We start from the raw sequence: 19,372 nt of genomic DNA, 5'->3' as shown, positions 1-19,372 counted from the left end.
AGAAGGACATGGCAGAGACACATCTTTGGTTCTAAGGAGGTTGTGGTGGCAAGCAGATCTATGAAAGTCAAGAGAAAAATACACAGGGAGCTCATTAAAAACGAGCAAACCCCTATTGCAGCTTTCAGCCAAGCTGACACCCTTCCTTCCTAAAGGCTGTGAACAATATAAAGCTCTTAAAACTAAAACAAGTTAATCCCACAATATATAAACACATACATTTAATAGTTTAGCAATGGGAAACCAATCAGAATTAGTATCAATCAATCAATTTTATTAATGCTTAAGCCAAAGGCATGTCTAAAATGTAAAACCAATGACAGAAATTCAGAATTATAAAATGCTCCATCAAATAACTAACATCCAAAGATGAGGTTCTACAAGGCTTATTGAGCATCATGGTTTTTGACATCCACATCAATAGAGAAGGTAGCAAATTGGCCCAATCTAAGGGAGAACACCTAAAATTTAGGTTTTAAGACCAGCCTTATGTACCTCTATCTGCCATAGTTAAGCAGCGGGAGGCCACAAAAGAGTACCAGTCTCCCACTATTGATTTGAACAGGTGAACAGACTCAAGTGGGAACATGTAGGCCTTGGGATAGCACTGGCATAATGGAATGCGTAGTTCAAGACATCTCAAGGACATTAGACTGAGAAAGGCCAGCAGAGACTAATTTCAAGATGACTTCATCTCATCATCTATTCCACAATTTGTTTCATTATTTTATTTTTAGTTTTAGTTACTATCTGAGGGCAAACACGTTCTAAACAAATTTTGCCAAGAAAACTCCATGATCAGTTTGCTTTAGAGCCATCTAAGTCAGAACATAAGAACAACCACTACCACCTTGCAAAGTAGATTTAGCAGAAAGAAGATGACTAGCTTGAGATCATTTAGCGAACTAAACTCCTGAATTGGAATTTGAACTTACCATATATATTCGTCTGTAAGTCGAGAAACCTATGCCCGAAAATTGACCCCAAAATCCTGGGTTGACTTATATACCAGTCAATATGGTAATGCTGATGATGGCAGTTCATTCAGTGGCAAACACACATACACATACACCTTCCTCCCCATTTTCCCTCCCTGCCTGGGAATGGGCCGCTAGAAGCAAAGAGAGTGCAGGGCAATTTTTATTTCTCAGGGAGAAACAGTTGATCCACAACCACAACAGTTGATGTCACAAACACACACACACCTTCCTCCCCACCTTCCCTCCATGCCTGAGAATGGGTTGCTGGAAGCAGAGCGTTCAGGATGATTTTCATTTCTATGGGAGCAACAGCTGATCCAGTCACAAACACACATACACTTTCCTCCCCACTTTCCCTAGTCCAGCATGCATGCATGTACACATATGCACACTCTCTTCCACATCCTCCTCAACCTCTGTGAGAAGACATGTCAGCTGTTGCAGACAGCTGTGGATGGGCCAGCAGTAAAGAGCTTCCATTCTGGGGAGAGTCTACTGTAGAAGTAGGTTTCTTGGTGGGATTGAAGGGGCAGAAGGCACCTCTGTTTAATCTCACCCCAAGGAAAAAATGGCTGCAACTGGGGCTCTTTGGTGCTTCCTCACTGCGGCTGAGAAACAGCCTCTGTCCACTGCTGTGGAAACATTGAAAGAACTGGTGTATAAAACCTACAGTATCAGTGATTTCTCTCTTCCACCTCCATGTTCCCTCTGTGACTGAATATATGTGCTTGAGGAAGGGGAAAAGAACTGACAGAAAGACGAGACAGGATGTTTTGGCTGAAAACTTTTAATATAAAAAATTCACTGATGTACAAAAATGCTAAAATGTGACAAACTGTTCAAAATACTGGGATCAACTTTCCTGTTACACAGCTGTAGTAGAAAATAAAACCAAAGAGCCAAACCCAACTCAGTTAGGAAGCAGTGAAATGTACACGCCATCACATCTCACTATTCAGCACGATTGGTGCCTTCAGTTGGCCTTCCTGGCAGCAAACTATTCTCGATGGACTAGAACGAACAAGCCCAGTAGAAAGAGGACAGTGTACTGTCGGTGGGGGAAAAAAGATAACATTTCTACTGTTAGACACACACCTGAAATGATTTGCACACTTAATGCGGTTTGCAACACAGAATCTCAGGTTTCCCAAATTTTAGGTTCAAATAACTCTAGGGCAATAAGGGGGAAGCACCTTTGGCCTGCAACACCCATGATCCCAATTCAATATGGCCACTGATAAGCAGTTATGGAAATTATAATCCAAACCTTCAGTAGGATGAAAGGCCCCCCACCCCTGAACTAAGCAGAAATCCAAGCTCTGCCAGGGAATAACAGGGTAAAACTTTGTAATCAAATCATTACATGCAGATTCAAATGCCTTCATGTTTTAGGAGTGCTGAATTACTTCAATGGCTTTTTAAAATACTCAGCTGGGACTCTGTGAAGAACTACACATATACAAATAAAACCTTGAACCAAGACTTTAACTGTACAAGAGATGGAATGAACCAGAAGTCATACCTTGAATTTGGGATAGTCATTCATTAGGATGGTTACAATTCCAATATATGGCACAAATCTAAAATGGAAAAATAAAATCACCCATTTGAGACATCATCTTGGCATACGATGAGGCTGAATGTAGGTTTTGAATGTGTGTGATGGCTAGGACAAAACTTCGGCTTAGACTATACATATAGGAAAATAAGGTGATAGAATCCCAAGATGGTTCCGTTTCAGATTGCAGGTGAAAATATAGCTTTATGTAGAATAAACTGTTAATCAACAGTCAGTGTATCAGAGGTAGAACCTCTGATCAAGTCCCTTTCTTTTTTGTTGAGCTTTCTACTTGTAGTGAGTACTTTACAGATGGGAACACACAAATCTGTTGTTCTCTCCCAGTTGGTAGATTTTAATTAACTTTCAAGATGGTTTGGGAGCCACCTCACAGAATAGGATACTGATCCAACCAGTGATTTAATTCAGCCTTTTCAGTCTTTCTTGAGAATTTGAGACAAAGCCTATGAAGCTTCTGCAAGTCCAGCAACATCAGTAGATTCTAACCTAGGGAAGCTTTTATCATTTCCTCCAAAACTCAGTAGCAACTGTTAGATAAAGTCATGTCAGGAAATGCCAATTGGAATGGGGCAAAACAGACATGACATTCAACCATAGCAATAACAAGTACATTTCTGTACCGTTTACCGACGTAGTAAACGGTTTACAAAGTGTAAGCTATATTTCCCCCAACAAGCTGAGTACTCATTTTAGTAACCTATGGAAGGATGTAGGCTAAGTCAACCCTGGCTGGTATTGAACTCACAACCTTGTGGTTGCCTGAAAATATAGCCCCTAGAGAATGTGACTTCAAGGCCACAAACCCAGCAGGCCTCACTTTGAAACTGAGCACTACATGAACACCAACCGATATGCTTTTAAAATCAGCTACCTGGTTTGTCAGGGGCAAAAAAATGCCTGAGATGGAAAAGAAAGAGAGATTTTGTGGTAAAGAAGGAGTGAATGTAACACTCCATTGAGACTGTTCCCTTTGAAATCTGGTGACACAAATGTATGTGTGTGTGCCTTCAAGTCACCTGTTCACTTATGGCAAACCCATTCATTTCACAGGATTCTCTTAGGCAAATAATTCTCAGAAATGGTTTTGCTAGTTCCTTTCCCTGAAATATAGCCTGGTATTTGTTGGTGCTCCCCCATCCAAGCACTAACCAGAGCTTATGCTGCTTAGCTTCCAAGAGCAGATGGGTATTTAGGCCTGGTTATAGAAAACAGAAGCACAAATATAGTTTTAAGCTGTGACATGGAAAAAACCCAAGACTCAATGGAAAGTGAACATAATAGAAAGCAAAGCAATTCCTTTCTGCTGGTGTGTGTCTTACCCTCTCGCTCTTCCCACCACATCCTTCTTCTCCAACCAGTGCTGCCCTTGCTTGTACAAGCCTCTGTCATCAACAGCATTGTTGTCACCCTTTGTCAAAAACTTGATGTCTCCGTTTTGTCTAGCAAAGAAGAGAAGAACCACTAAGAATTAGAGCAGTTGCAAAAGAATAGTCATGGCAGAAAGTAAACCACAATTTCTAAGGCAGCATCTCCCTTTACTCTGAAAATATGTAGCATTACCACAATTTCCTTTGATCTATTCAGTAGCAGTCAGAGTCTTACAAATACTTCTGAACTGCAGTTCCCAGCATTCTTCATTATCAATTAAACTGGTTAAGTCTGATGGGAATTGCAGTCCAACATCTGGAGGACCGCATTTTGCCTACACCTGAGCAATGCAAAAGTGTTCACATGTGTAACATGCATTCTTGTCTCAGAAACGAGGGCCAAGGGATAGAGGTGGTTCTACATCTTTGTATCACATCTTTCAACCAGACAGTCAAGCTGAAAATCAATCAGTCAATCAATGAAAGACAATATGGTTACTGGAGCCTTATCCAGCTTATTATTATTTACAGTATTTATACCACGCCCTTCAGCCCTAAAGGCTCTCAGGGCAGCTTACAATTATTATTATTAAGCTTATTGCCTTCCAGGGCTGTTGGAATACAAGTCTGACTATATCTATCAACTATGCTGGTAAGGATGATAGATGATCATTGAGTACATCTGTAGAGTACCAGGTTGGGGAAGGTGGCACTCTAAACACAGGGGTGTAGCCATGGTGTGGATGAGGGCATTGTTTACAAACAGATAATGCAGTTTGACTGAGCTCAGCAAACAGGATTTAAAACAGAGGACTAAACTGTGGTTTTAATCCTGGTTCGGAACAGATGCTCAAACCATACTTTGGGAATTCGTATGTAATAAACTGGGGCTTGGTCAAACCATTAAATAATTAAGTCAAGCACATAAGGGCAGAAAGGGATGCATGAGCAGAGCATCCTCTTGATTCTCTAAACCATGGTGATATGACATCTCAGTGCAGCCTTTGGCTGCAAAAGGACCCCATGTAAGGTGACATAACAGCAGAATTTGACAATAAATCATCACCCAACCTTGGAAACGTACTTTTCATGAATTTTCAAAACTCGGTGCACTATTGGAATTTCCCTTCCTTCTATCCTGAAGACCACAATTTCACCCACTCTGATTGGCTCTTCAATGCGATTGGTTAAGAAGAGAAGGTCTCCTCTGTGGAATGCAGGTTCCATACTGCCACTAGAAGATAAAGATCTTGATGAATATGTAATCCACATTATGGCGTTTGCCTTGAGATGATGATCAGCCAGACTGTGTGCGCGTGTACATATATATCAATGCATACTAATTCCTAGTGAGAGCCATTATGGTGTAGTGGTTTGAGTGTTGGACTATGACTCTGGGAGACCAGGGTTTGAATCCACATTTGGCCATGGAAACTCACTAGATGACCTCAGGCAAGTCACACTCAGGCAATTCTGCCCAAAAATCCTCCATTAAGTTCACTTTAGGATTGCTGTTAAGTCAGAAATAACTTGAAGGCACACAACATACATACACATACACTTTGGCTACTGGAAGGATTGGAGAGATGCATTTTGTCTGCTGCAGCAAAACAGAAGCTTAAAAAAACTAGCCAGTTTTATTTAGTATAGACTTTCATAGAATGAAGCCCATTTTGTGAGTCGCTGAACAGACTGCAGTCCATGATAGCTAATGGCAAACCAATCTTGCCAAAAATTGATCATATGCCAAAAAACTCATTTGACTCTTTTATATTTGGTAGCCAAAAACTTTGTCAGTCTGGCACTTTGCTTTGCTGTAGACATTTGTTTTGTTTTAATATCTTGCAGAAATGTTTAAGACAGACCATTTCCTGATATTATTTTGCAATGGTTGTCATCCTTAAGCAAAGAGAATTGTTCTAAACAGGAATCCTTAGTGTGCTGAGTTCTTCCAAATGAGGTGAAATCTGTGTCTGCACTCTCAACACTGTGGTACATAAACGGTAACAAGGCATGCTGGTTAATTAGAGGGGGAGTAATCACTCTAGAACTATGACAGTGGGCTGTATATCCTACCCTTTGACAATTGTTTTAATATTAGTATCATGTGTGACCAAACCAGTATCACCTCCCTTGAGTCTATCACAGAAATTCTGAGGCCCATGTACTGGGCAAGCCACTTATCAGTTTGTATAGCCTTCCATTCAACCAATGTCTGTGTCAAAAGGATAGTGCTAGGTGATGGTAGCAGCCATGTCCAATAGAGGCTTCAAGCCTGAAAGCACCATTTCAGAAATGAATTTGAGCTACATTCTTCCTTTGAGGTCTCCCATTGCAACTTGGCTCATTTCAGCATAGTTTTACCTAAGTACGACCACGATGGGGCTCTCACTGCCCGTTGCCACCATCAGCCCCTTCCAGATCATCAGCGCTGAGGAAACGATCATCCCAAAGTTCAGCACCTGGTAATACAGCTGGGAGGGGGTGAGGGGACAAGGATGAGGGCGACACTGGAAATAAAACAGCCTTCCCCCATAACTGACAAGCATGCAGTACCTTCCCTTAAACGCAGATATCCCCAAAGACAAACCTGCAAGCCAATAACTTTACAACTCGTTTACTCTGTAAGACTCATCACAACCAACAGGACTGTTTGGGAGTATATTAGACTGCAGCCAGCACAGCATACCCACAGATATATTTGAATGCTTGAGCATTGCTGGAATGAACATCAGAAGTTCTAAATATGTAGTTTAAGCTAACAGCTTTAAATTACATGAGATTTGAAATATGTTGCCTGAAGAACAACACACCTCAAAATGGGAATTCCTCAACAATATATAAACAAATATATATACCTTCGGTAAATTTGCCATCCAATTTACCTTTGGTAAGTTTGCAATCCAATCACCTCTGGAAGTCCACATGTTGTTGTTGTTATTATTATTATTAACCTTTATTTATAAAGCGCTGTAAATTTACACAGCGCTGTTCCCTAACAGAGAAGAGCCAAATGATAGCCCATTCTAGTGAACCAAACGGAGCTCTCTTGAAGCCAGAAAATATATTCAGGGGTAGATCCAAACTCACTTTTGGCATGTTCCCACCTAACAACCCTCCCTTAGGGAGGAATTTATGACAAATCTAGTGCTACAGGAATATAAAATAATGAAGTTAGAGATGCCTCAGTTCCTGCACCCTTCTTTCCAACCAGAGGTACTCCAGTCCCCTCTCAAAACCATTCATCATGAACATCTGCTGCAAGACAAGATGGGCAGACTTGGTATCAGGCAGCACCTTCTGGTCTTTAATTACACACTATGCAAAGAAAACCCTTCATTCTGCCAGCCCCAGACCTACTACCAGCTTTTGTTGGGCAACTCTCCTTCCCAAACTTCTAGCATTCGGCAAGTTTAGGAGAGGGAATGGAGGACTTGTTTTCTTCCTGTTCTTCTACAATCCCTTCCCAGTTCAGCACAGTGTGTGATGTAATGGTTTGGACACTTGACCGTCTCTGGGAGCACTCACTTACCGCACTTCATGCAGAGTTTTTAATGCAGCCGTTGTGGTGTAGCATTTTCAAAGTTAGAATGGGACTTTGAGGTAGAGTCTGTTATGCATGTGAGAGAGTAGGAGGTAGTATTCTGAGACATAGCTGTGTTTTTGTGGAGTATCAGTACGCAAAGGAATCTTGTGCCATCTTTGAGACTGTGTAGAAGAAGCTGTAACTACAGCCCTCTACTACTAGGGGGTAGTAGTTAGTGTTGCCAGAATGAAAACTGGACTCCCATACCTTTAACGGTTGTACAATTCAGAGTAATTTCTGTGTTAGTATGGAATATCTGTACACAAAGATACCTTGTAGCACTTTTTAGACTAACTGATGCATCTGAGGAAGTAGACAAAGCCTACGAAAGCTTATGCCACAACATCTTTTGCTCAAAGGTGCTACAAGATCTTTTTAATGGTTGTGTAGAAGAGGGAATTTCGGCAGATGTTGAAAAACTGGAGCCATGTGTCCAAAGGAGGTTGACTAAAATGGAGAAGGGTCTGGAAACCATGAAGCCCTATGAGGAATGACTCAGGGAGCTGGGGATGTTTAGCCTGGAGAAGGTTAAGAGGTGATATGATAGTGATGTCACACTGAAGAGGGAACAAGCTTGTTTTCTGCTGCTCCAAAGAACAGGACCCAGAACAATGGATGCAAGTGACAGGAACAGAGATTCCACCTCAGCATTAGGAGGACCTTTCTGACAGTAAGGGCTGATTGACAGTAGAACAAACTCCTTCCTTGGAGTGTAGTGGAGTCTCCTTCCTTGGAGGTCTTCAAGCAGAGGCTGGATGGGCCATCTGTTAATGGGGATGCTTTGATTCAGAGTTCCTGCATGGCAGAATGGGGTTGGACTGGATGGCCCTTGGGGTCTCTTCCAACTCCATGATTCTAGGTGTTGCTTTTCACTCAACCAGGTAACAAGCAACACCTGCTGAAACTTCCTCTTCTACATAACCACTATCAAATACAGGGACTCTCACTCTGGCAACCCTAGCAATACGCAAGGGGCTCTTGTGGCACCTTTTGAAACTAGCTATGTAGAAATTTTAGCATAAGCTTTTTTAGACTTGGTCTACTTCCCTGGATGCAGGAAATAGTCCAAGTCTATGAAAGCTTATGCTACACCTTCTTCTACATAGAGAGTGACCAGCTGCCATAACCGCAAAGGAGGACAAGGCGCTTTGAAATGGAGGGCATTACAAAAAAAAGCTAAAAACATCAATATGAATATGAATTCACACTTAAAAATGGAGGGCATTCTGAAATTCTTCCTGGACATTAAGTGCAAATGTAGGACATGTCTGGCCACCTTGTTTACATACAAAAGACACAAAATTGTGGCAATGGCAGCTACCAAAAGAAAAGACAGTACTTTCCCATAGGGAAACCATACTTAACCATTGGAGGATACTTGCCCATAAGAGAATCATTTCTATATTCTCTATGGGCAAACAGTCTATTATTCTCTATGGGCTACTCTTTTCTAATGATTCTCTATGGGCAAGTACTGTGTTCTCCTATCATTCTCTATGGGCAAATATTCGTTATGGGTAAGTATTCTATTATGCTCTATGGGCAAGTACAGCATTATCCTATCATTCTCTATAGGCAACTATTCTCCTATCATTCTCTATGGGCAAGTGTTTCCCAATGATTCCCTATGGGCAGGCACTCTATTATTCTCTATGGACAAGTATTCTCCTATTACTGTATCCTCTTTGGAAAAGCATTCTCCCATGATTCCCTGCGGTGGCTCCGCTCGGGGCCCACAACAAACTCCAAGTCCCAGAATCCCACAGCCTTGAGCCACAAAGGAGTTAAAGCGGTGCCAAACCGGGTTATTTCTCCAGTGTGGATGCAGCCTGAAAGAGAGGCCAGGGCTGCGACAAGGCCCCGTCATACGGTAGAAAGGAGACACCCCCCCACCTGGCCACCCACCGACGCCCCAAAGGGGGAACTAAGCCCCGGCCGGAGACCTGGGCCGAGCCTCTCCCGCGCACCTGGCGCTTGTTCATCCGCCGAACATCGTCCAGGAAGTCGAAGGAAAACATCGCGAGGAACGAACAGGCGAAGGCAGCCGAAAAGCCGCCACCGCGAGGAGGAAGGGGAGGGGGGAAAGAACACTCTTCACTTCCGCTTCCGGCAGCCATTTCCGCCAAGCAAGAGCCTAAAGACCATAGAGGTTGCCTCGCCAGACCTGCCCCAATTTATCCCTTTTTCTGAGAGCCACTTCCGGTCGGCTAAAGACCATAGAGGTTAAGTTCCTAGACCTGCCCCAATTTATCCCTTTTTCTGAGAGCCACTTCCGGTCGGCTAAAGATCATAGACGTTGAGTTGCTAGACCTGCCAGGATTTCCCTATCCCTCCCGAGAAGCGCACTTCCGGCTTCCATTTAGACCCCGGTAAAGACCATAGAGATTGCCTTGCTAGACCTGCCCAAAGGGTTTCTCTTCCTAAGGGGCATTTCAAGGCTCTGAGGCCGCTTTCCTTCCCTTCCCGATTCGGATTCAAACCGAATTATGTTTAGACTTTACTGAATCTGTTACGATTCCAAACACAGCACACAAATTGTTTTTGCTGCAGGCAGCAGGCCAACAGCCAACTCTCCGGAGGTTGGAGAGTATTGCTGTCTTGAAAACACTAGGGGTTGAATTCAAAGATATAGCCGTGTTCGTCTGTAGAAGCAGTTCCTAGAAAGGCCTTGCAGCAGCTTTGAGGCTAACTGAAAGAAAGAAGTTGGCAGCATGTGCTTTCATAGACTTCAGGCTAATTAATGACTTGGATGACAGAATTGGGAGCATACTCATCAAATTTGTAGATAACACTAAATTAGGGGGAGTAGCTAATACCCCAGAGGACAGGATCAAAATTCAAAATGACCTGAACAGACTAGAAAGCTGGGCCAAAGCTAACAAAATGAAATTAAACACAGAGAAATGTGCGTTACTGCACTTAGGGCGGAAAAACAAAAAGCACAGATATAGGATGGGGGACACCTGGCTGAATGAAACTACATGTGAAAGGGATCCAGGAGTCCAAGTAGTCAACAATGCGATGCGGCAGCTAACAAGGCCAATGCGATTTTAGGCTGCATCAATAGAAGTATAGTGTCTAGATCAAGGGAAGTAATAGTGCCACTATATTCTGCCTTGGTCAGGCCCCACCTGGAATACTGTGTCCAGTTCTGGGCGCCACAATTAAGAAAGGACATTGAGAAACGACCGTGTCCAGAAGAGGGCAACTAAAATGGTGAAGGGTCTGGAAACCATAAAGCCCTATGAGGAACGGATTAGGGAGCTGGGGATGTTTAGCCTGGAGAAGAGAAGGTTAAGAGGTGATATGATAGCCCTGTTTAAATATCTGAAGGGATGTCATATTGAGGGAGCAAGATTGTTTTCTGCTGCTCCAGAGAACAGGAACCGGAACAATGGATGCAAGCTCCAGGAAAAGAGATTCCAGCTCAACATTAGGAGGAACTTCCTGACAGTAAAGGCTGTTTGACAGAGGAACATACTCCCTTGGAGTATAGTGGAGTCTCCTTCTTTGGAGGTCTTTAAGCAGAGGCTGGATGGCCATCTGTCAGGGATGATTTGATTGGGAGTTCCTGCATGACAGAATGGGGTTGGACTGGATGGCCCTTGTGGTCTCTTCTGATTCTGATTCCTCAGATGCATTTGGTGGAGTGGAAGCCAGGGTGCAGTGAAACCCATTTGTATGATTTGCAGAGACTACGAAGAAGAAAGACATATATATGCCATTAGTATCCTGTTACTTGCATTTGTTGAGAAAGCTTCCATTCCACCAAATGCATCTGAAGAAGTAGGCTGAAGTCTATGAAAGTTCATGCTGCCCATTTCTTTCCTTCATTTAGTCTCAAAGGTGCTACAAGATCTCTCTGTGTACTGATTCTACAGACTAACACAGCTATATCTTTGTATATTACAGTACATTACACTATACAAACAGCTTCATTTATATACAGCTTTCTATTGAACTAACAGTGTCTAAGTGGTTTACAACTGTAAGCTAATTGCCCCCAACAATCTGGCTATTCATTTTAGCGACCTCAGAAGGATGTAAGCCTGAGTCAAGCTTGAGCCCTTTTGCTAGTATTGAACTCGCAACCTTGTGGTTTTGAGTGAGTGGATACAGGACAGGCATTTAACCACTGTGCCACTAGGACTCCTTATCCAGTCAGCCCTCCTTATCCACAGATTTTTAAAATCCAGATTCAAGCATTCACGGTTTGAAAACACTCATAAAAAGTATACATTCCAGATAGCAAAACGTGATTTTCCATTTCATATAAGGGAGACTATTTTGCTATGGCATTATATTTAATGGGGCTCGAGCAATTCTATGTTCAATGTCTGGCAGATGTTGAGCACAAAGTTGCACTGGAAGACCTAGAGATTCCTAGAGAGATGTTCTCTCAGGTAAAAACATAGGCCTGTTACAGACTGCCAAAATAAAGCTGCTTCGGGTCTCTTTGGAGGTATGCTATTTAAATGATGCATGGGTCCTAAGAGTCCGGAGGTCGCACCAAAGCCACACTCCATTCCTAAGCACTGGAGTGCAGCATCATTTAAACAGCATACCTCCAAAGAGACCCGAAGCAGCTTTATTTTGGCAGTCTGTAACAGGCCATAGTGTTTTTGTTGTGGTGTTTCCACATTCAAGGGGATCCTGTGCCTCTAACCCAGTGAATGTGGAGGGATGAGTGTACGTACATACATACATACATACATACATACAGTAAATATATTCCAAAAGGCAAGCCTTGATTTTGTCAGTTTATGTAAAAGGCACCATTTTACTCAGCCACTGTATTTAATGGAACTTGATCATCCACGGATTTTGGTATAGACTGGTGTTCCTGGAACCAAACCCAAGAGGATACCAAGGGCTCACATTTTTTAAATCTTTACCCACAAGGCGCCATCCTGTCCCTGATGCTTTTTAACGTATACATGAAGCCGCTGGGAGAGACCATCCGGAGGCATGGGGCGGGGGGTTATCAGTACGCTGATGACACCCAGATATATTTCTCCATGTTTATGTCACCAGCTTTGACTTCAAATGGCATCTCTCCTCTCAGTGACTGTCTTAAGGCAGTAATGGACTGGATGAGGGAAAACAAATTGAAGCTGAATCCAGACAAAACAGAGGTACTTACGGTTTCAGTTCCAAACCCAAGTATTGGGATACAACCTCCAGTCCAAGAAGGGGTCACACTCTCCTCAAAGGACTGTGTTTGCAATCTGGGGGTGCTCCTAGATCCGTTGCTTCAAATGACAAATCGAGTAAATGCAATAGTCAGGAGTGCCTGTTATCAGCTTTGGCTGATACGCCAGCTGTACCCTTTCCTGGAAGTGAGGGACCTTGAGACCATAGTACATGCGCTGGTAACCTCACACCTTGATTTCTGCAATGTGCTCTACATGGAGCTACCCTTGTGCTTGATCTGGAAACTTCAATTAGTTCAGAACATGGCAGCCAGACTGGTCTCTGGTATATCCAGAAGAGACCATATAACACAGATCTTAAGATCACGCCACTGTCTGCCTATTAGTTTCCGGGTCCAGTACAAGGTGTCAGTGATTACCTTTAAAGCCCTAAATGGCTTGGGTCCAAGCTATCTTCGGGACCACCTCCTTCCATATAATCCTCCCTGCACACTTAGATCCTCAGGGGAAAATTTGTTACAGCCTTATAAAACAAGGCTGTCCTCGACCTCCCAGATTGTGGAGCCGTCATATTACCACCCTAAATAGCTTTTAAAAAGCTATAAAGATGGATCTCTTCTGGAAGGCCTTTCCTGAATAGTTCCCCAGCCACTAGAAGGAAAATCTAACCGCTGAACTCCGACCTCACTAGTCACAATTTATTGTTTATTATATCATTTTAAGTATGTTTTAATTCTTACATTGTTTAATTGTATTTTAAGTAGGGGGGTAGAGGGATTTGGATTGCATGTTTTTTAATCTTTGTAAGCTGCCCCAATTGCATCTTGTAGAGATTTTATTATTTTATTATTATTACTGGGCAGGCGTGGCTATACTGTTATTTAGGATCAGAATCATCATTTTGCTAGCACAATGGTTCCCAAACTTTGGCCTTCCAGATGTTTTGGACTTTAGCTCCCAGAATTCCTGCCTGCTAACTAAGCAGGCTAGGGCTGCTGGGAGTTGAAGTCCAAAGCTTTTGTTTGGGCATCACTGTGCTAGCAAAACATAAGGTTTGTCACCTGCTGGCACTGACTACTGGTCATGTCCCCACTTTCATTAAATTTCTGATTTCATTGCACAGGATTTATAATCTGAATATAGCCGGTGAGAATGCAATCTATCTGGGGCTTCTCCAGTTACATATTCTGGCTGGCTGCAACCCTGTGCTTGTACTGAAACAGTGTTTTTTGAGTAAATGCATAGGATCATGCTGTTAGAAGAGTGGAAGAGGCACTGGAAACTGTTGCATGAAAGCAAGCCACAGGAGTGACTAGTCCAGCACACACTTTATGTGCTACTAGACAAGTCCATCCAAGATTTTTCATATGTGTGCGTGTGTATACATGTGTTGCAGGAGCAAATTTCTTTAAAACAAGGGATGGCAAGAAAACAGATCCATTTCAGTCACAACTGAGGGAATGAGAATGGGCAGCTGGAAGAAAGAAAAGGCATTGGGACATATAACATTTTCAGAATTCTTAGTGGCAAATAAAGATGCTCACTGGGAGTCTATGTAATGCAGGCTTTCGATACTGCTCTCGTCAACATACAGTGCCTGCCTGTGACCTAAGTCATGACTCTGCCTTTCAAAATGTTGGCAGAGGAAGGACCTATTGCTTCTTAAGAAAGAACATATGTCTAAAACATAGCCCCCAGATTTAGTGACATCAGAATATGAAAATACGCAAACATTCTCAGTGGAACTATATGAAAATTACACTTATAATCTGTATTAATAACTATGTACAGACTTGGACATAACTCAGACATTAGGAAACGGAATACACAAAAACCAGTCGCAGAACACACCAGTCTTCTTGGACATTCCATCTCAGATCTCAGAATAGTGGTCCTTGAACAACAACAACAACAACAACAACAACAACAACAACAAAACCTTCAAAGGGAGAATGGAAAGTGAAATAGAACTGGAATATAGTCACAAACTCCAGTCTGTTAACAGTTGGTTAAACAAAGACTATTGTTTCCCTTTATACTACATATATTATAATACTAGTAAACATCCCAGCCTAATGAGGATTCTTTTGCCTATTTTATCACAACTTCTTTCTGGTTCTCAGCATCATATTACATTCCATGAACTCCTTCTATCATTTCAATATTGTTGTTTACTTGCTCATCTTGGCTTTAGGCAATATCTTTCTTCTCAACTTTGTCCCTCAATGACCATAGTTAAAACTGAACCCATCGCCATACACGCAAGTTTTGTATTTTTGTTCCTATTCACACACAACTGCTCACATATGGGTATCAATGTCTGTCCATAAGCGCTTCACTCAGTGAATCTGATGAAGTAGACTCAGGGTCCATTTGTGCTGTAAAAACAATGCAATTTGACACTGTAACTGCCGTTGCTCCATCCTACAGAATCCTGAGATTTGTGAGGCACCAACACTTAAAGAAGACTAAAGAGCTTGTAAAACTATAAATCCCAGGATGCCATGGGACAGAGCTACATCACTTAAACTGAATTATTTCTACAGTGTACATGCAATCTGTCCATGAAAGCTTATGCTACAACCTTTCAGTCTCACAGGTGCAACAAAATCATTTTGTAAGTCTGTACACAGTTTATAATTACAGATTACATGTTAAGATGATTGTCTATTAAAAGCTTGTTTATGTATTATGCATAATTTTCATATTGTTCCATTGGTGTTTACATATTTCTATGAACTGATACCATGAAATTTGGACACAGTATTTTAGACACATACTGGCTTGTTTGTTTTTTAACTATTAGGTAGTTTTATACATTAAGGTCTTGTTCAGTATTATTTTTTGTGTTATGAGACCCCTCCTTTTTGTTTTCGTTGGTGCCTCCTGAGGAAGGTTTGCCCCTTTGCATTGGGGAGAAGCACAGTATTAGAGAATGGAGCTCAGCAGCCACACATTGTTAGATGGTTTTATTTGAAATACTTTGAAGTAAACATTATAGCAAGGCACAAATGCCACTGCAGATTAAATAGATATGTGATGGCTTGGGAGGGACGCCCCCCTTCCCACCCCTGCTATTGTTACTATAGCTAGGCTACCTTGTAAAACATTCCCTAGACTAAAATGTACACAGTATCAAAAAATACAAAGGGTTTTATCAAAACACGTTCAGACGAGAAAGTGAGCAATTCATATGCAATAAGATAAATAGGGTTTTTTTCTTTTTAAATTATTTATAGTAAACAATGAGCAGGGTTCCGATTCAAAACATAAAAACTGTATAAAAAAAGCAAATGTTACACGAAGCATGAGAGAAGCACACACGAGGGGGGAGAATGCACAGATGGGGAGCATGATGCAATGCAAGACTGTGGGAGGAAATCTCAGAAGTCAGTTCAGTCAAATGAGTAAGACTAGAGGCAGGGAGGGAAGGGATGTGCTATTAGAAAAGCAGGTGCATTTGGAAGAGGATGGAGCAGTGATTTTTTTCCCCTGGAGCAAAATTCTTCAGGACTCGCTGCTCTCTTATCCTCAAATCTTTTCTGCTGAAAGCACAACAGGAGGCTGATTTTTGCTGTACATGGGGGTTGTGATGAAAAAGAGAGAGATGTTTCCTCCCAGAACACTGTGGTGCCTTTTCATGAATGAAAGTTTTACAGGGTGAATCTTGCTGATACAGCAAGAGAACAGACTGAGATATAAAGAACAATATGCAAAGCCTAGTAGATAATAGAAAAGCTAGAGGAGCACCTTCCCCACTTCCTTCGTATAGACCAGGGGTGGGAAACTGTGGCCTTCCAGATTGTTCTGGCTTGCAACTCCCATTAGGAATTATGAGGAATTATGAGAGTTGCAGTCACAAAAAACCCTGAGGTACACAGTTGCCTACTCCTCTTGTAGTCATTGGATACATCCGTGCCTCCATTCTTACTATATATATATATATATATATATACACACACACACACATATATATATATATATATATATATATACACACACACACACACACACACACACACACGCACACTCAGTAGAGAAGGGCATCCTACAGTCATCACACAGATAAGACATTTTCAGTCTCTCTCTATGCGCGTGGCAACTACTCAAGCAGACCAACCTTTGCTTTTGCTTGGAAAAAGGTTCCAGTCCAACCCAATCCACTTCCAAACCCAGAAAGCTGATGGGGTTTTGTTGCCATGGTGCAGCTACTATATGGGTTGACACTAAGACAGACTATGTATACATGAAAGGAACATAAAATTCATTTGTGCAAAACTTAAAAAACACAACCCCTTCCTTGCCAAAAGGAGAGAGAGAAAAAAGAATGGCATATACCGTTGTCGAAAGAATCTTCTCTATGAAGAGACTATTTTAAAAGTAATTTGACTGTATTTGTGGAGTGTCTGAAAGCTGAAGAGTGTCCAGGTTGTGAAGTGGGGAGAGTGGGGTGGAGGTTAGGCTCAGGAGATATACGTGACAAGAGGAGTTAACACAGGCCTATGTGATCCAGACAGAGTAACTGGCAGATCTGGACAAGGAACCATGAAGAGAAAAACAAACACACACAACAAAACCCGAAGGCAAAGCTTTTTTTTATGAAAAAGGGGGGAAACGTGGATGAGCTGCTGGGTGGGGCTCTTGAGCGGTAGGTGTGTGCTCCTGCCATTTGGGGAGGTGGGATAAGGGGGGGATACAGAAAAGTGCTCCTTACTCTGGAGGTTCAAACATGATTCAACAGAACATCCTCTTGAGACATTCGTTTCCCCCCTCGCACATCTGTTACATAACCAGAGCTATGGAGATGGTGACAGTTTGTTTTGTTTCTGATTTCCCTTACTAACTGATGTGAACAGAATGTAGTGGCCATTCTGTGAAATCAACAGCACATTTAAGACCACCCCGCCCGCTCCTCCATTCAATACCTTGAGGAGGAAAAATACACTCTTAAATATTTGGAGATTTTGAATGTTTGTTCTGAGAGCTGGGTTTCTCTATGCTACAGGACACAGAATTACCCCTAGAGTCTTTGCTCTTTGAACTGTCTCCTTCTTCCACAATATTTGTCTCACCATTATGTTCTACAAGTCTATTCTCACTTGTCTCCATTTCTACATCCTCTTTGCCATCTCTCTGCTCCAGTTCCTCCTCCTCTTCTTCTTCTTCCTCCTCCTCCTCTTCCTCCTCTGGATCCTTTATTTTATGAACGATAAAGAGGTGCCTATTCAGAGAGATGTGAGATGTGTAACACAGACCACAGAGCAGGCACTGGTAAGTGGAGCTGTCTGACTTGTGCCGAGGTATGTGTTCCAGGAATTCAGTCTCAGCTGCTGTTGTGAACCCACACTTTGCACACTTCCAACATGCCGTTTTCAGCTTTTTTGCTGGTGGATCTCCAGATCCTGATGGTGTAGCTTCCATCTGATCCAAGCCATCTGCAGATACTCTCTTTGGAGATTTTGCCTGTGAAACCAAGACATGGCCTTACTGCACTGATCTACACCAAAGGTGCAATACAAAGAGATGGCCATCATGCTCAATAACCATTGTCCAGCCTTCCCCTCCCTTTGTCATGAAACACACATAGCCTTTAATGTGGTTAAGGAACATATTTTTACATAGCCTGTGCATTTGTTTGAGGGGAGGGATAAAATGGGGGCTCTGCCATACCCTATGGAAAAGACATTCCACCGCCAAATTCCCTATCCTTTATTTTACATTTACATTTACAACGATAAAGCCATTTATCATTTCTTAAAATGTGCCTGGCCATTTTCTCCTTAGATGACTTTACTGTCAAGATAAACTTGGTTTCCTCAGCAACCTTTCTTGTGCCTCTTGTTGATATCAGTGCCTAGGATTTCATTTAACTTGGACAGTTTTGGTACAACAGTTGCCCCTCCATTTTTGAAAACTTAGGATCCGCGTTCCTCGCTTATATGTGAGCGGCAAATGGAAGGGGTTAAAATGGGGCATGTGCCTGTGGTGTGTGACCGTGGGCACCCGCCACCATTCAAGCCAATGGGTCTTGAATATTGGCGGTTTTCGTTTATGTGGCAGGAGATCCCCAGAACTGAACTCTTGCGAAAACAGAGGGGCAACTGTAGTCATCTTTACAAAGAGCTGCATTCTCAACAACAGGCAAGTTCAAATTATACATTTGTTTCAAACAGGCTTATCTGGGATCTAATATCTAAAGTGTTTCTTGTGACAACCTATAATTAAAGGCTTTTGTGAATGATAGTAAGGGATTGGTGAGGGCCATAGTTAATTTACAGGAGCCATATGTCCAGAAAATTTAGAAAGAACATAGTGGAAATTTCACGGCAAATGAAGAAACACTTTTTTTTCACAGGGGGTCATAGAGTTCCTTTGAAACTCAGGAGCCAGCTTTGTATTTAATTTGTATCTAAAAAGGATTTAGTCCTCATGGGAAAAGAAAACTGGAAATTAATTCCACAATCCACACAAGTAGGAGAAGCAGATGCAAAACAAGGTTGGCAAAGCCATAAAGAAAGCAATTTAGCTAACCCGCCTCAATATTTTAAAGAAAGCACTGCAGATTACTTTTGTCAAGTCTTCCGCCGGAGCTTTGGCTTTGGCTATCTGGGAAAGGTCTGGGTTTTTGATGCCATGCATGAGGCTGATGTGGCTCTCCAGCATAGATGGCTGCGGAAATGTCTGAACTTCATCTGTGCAGTACCTTA

At 42.2% G+C, this 19,372-nt stretch overlaps 3 protein-coding genes across 8 annotated transcripts in view; all 3 read right to left on the bottom strand.

Moving 5' to 3' along the window:
• Nucleotides 1-19,372, bottom strand: part of PATL2 (PAT1 homolog 2) — a 741,315-nt gene that overhangs the window by 198,638 nt on the left and 523,305 nt on the right. The gene's annotated exons all lie outside the window — the stretch shown is intronic.
• SEC11A (SEC11 homolog A, signal peptidase complex subunit) lies at nucleotides 1,750-9,637 on the bottom strand. The gene is made up of 6 exons (XM_042475673.1): nucleotides 9,480-9,637; nucleotides 6,291-6,400; nucleotides 5,011-5,160; nucleotides 3,879-3,998; nucleotides 2,503-2,560; nucleotides 1,750-2,028 (listed from the first exon to the last, which is right to left on the bottom strand). The coding sequence occupies exons 1-6, from the start codon at nucleotides 9,627-9,629 to the stop codon at nucleotides 1,978-1,980; spliced, it is 639 nt and encodes a 212-aa protein (XP_042331607.1). The 5' UTR covers nucleotides 9,630-9,637; the 3' UTR covers nucleotides 1,750-1,977.
• The window catches only part of ZNF592 (zinc finger protein 592), a 45,051-nt gene continuing 42,375 nt past the window's right edge, over nucleotides 16,697-19,372 (bottom strand). For both annotated transcript variants that reach the window (XM_042475636.1, XM_042475635.1), the window contains exons 8-9: nucleotides 19,233-19,368; nucleotides 16,697-18,128 (exon numbers count right to left, since the gene is read on the bottom strand). In XM_042475636.1, coding sequence (XP_042331570.1) covers nucleotides 17,613-18,128; nucleotides 19,233-19,368 — 652 coding nt within the window. In that variant the 3' untranslated portion in view covers nucleotides 16,697-17,612. The remainder of the gene's footprint in view (nucleotides 18,129-19,232; nucleotides 19,369-19,372) is intronic.

This window comes from Sceloporus undulatus, chromosome 6 (genome assembly GCF_019175285.1).
Source record: "Sceloporus undulatus isolate JIND9_A2432 ecotype Alabama chromosome 6, SceUnd_v1.1, whole genome shotgun sequence".
Taxonomy (NCBI): Eukaryota; Metazoa; Chordata; class Lepidosauria; order Squamata; family Phrynosomatidae; genus Sceloporus; species Sceloporus undulatus.
Note: the sequence above shows the minus strand (reverse complement) of the source record. Positions and strands in the feature narration are given on the sequence as shown.

Bases quoted from the DNA above. Each gene is read 5' to 3' on its own strand.
- SEC11A (XM_042475673.1), bottom strand. From the start codon at position 9,629: ATGGCTGCCGGAAGCGGAAGTGAAGAGTGTTCTTTCCCCCCTCCCCTT. The intron at 5,161-6,290 runs GTAAAACTATGC...TTTATCTTCTAG, and splicing joins CCCATCGTGGTCGTACTTAG to TGGCAGTATGGAACCTGCAT. The intron at 2,029-2,502 runs GTATGACTTCTG...CCCCACCGACAG, and splicing joins ATGACTATCCCAAATTCAAG to TACACTGTCCTCTTTCTACT.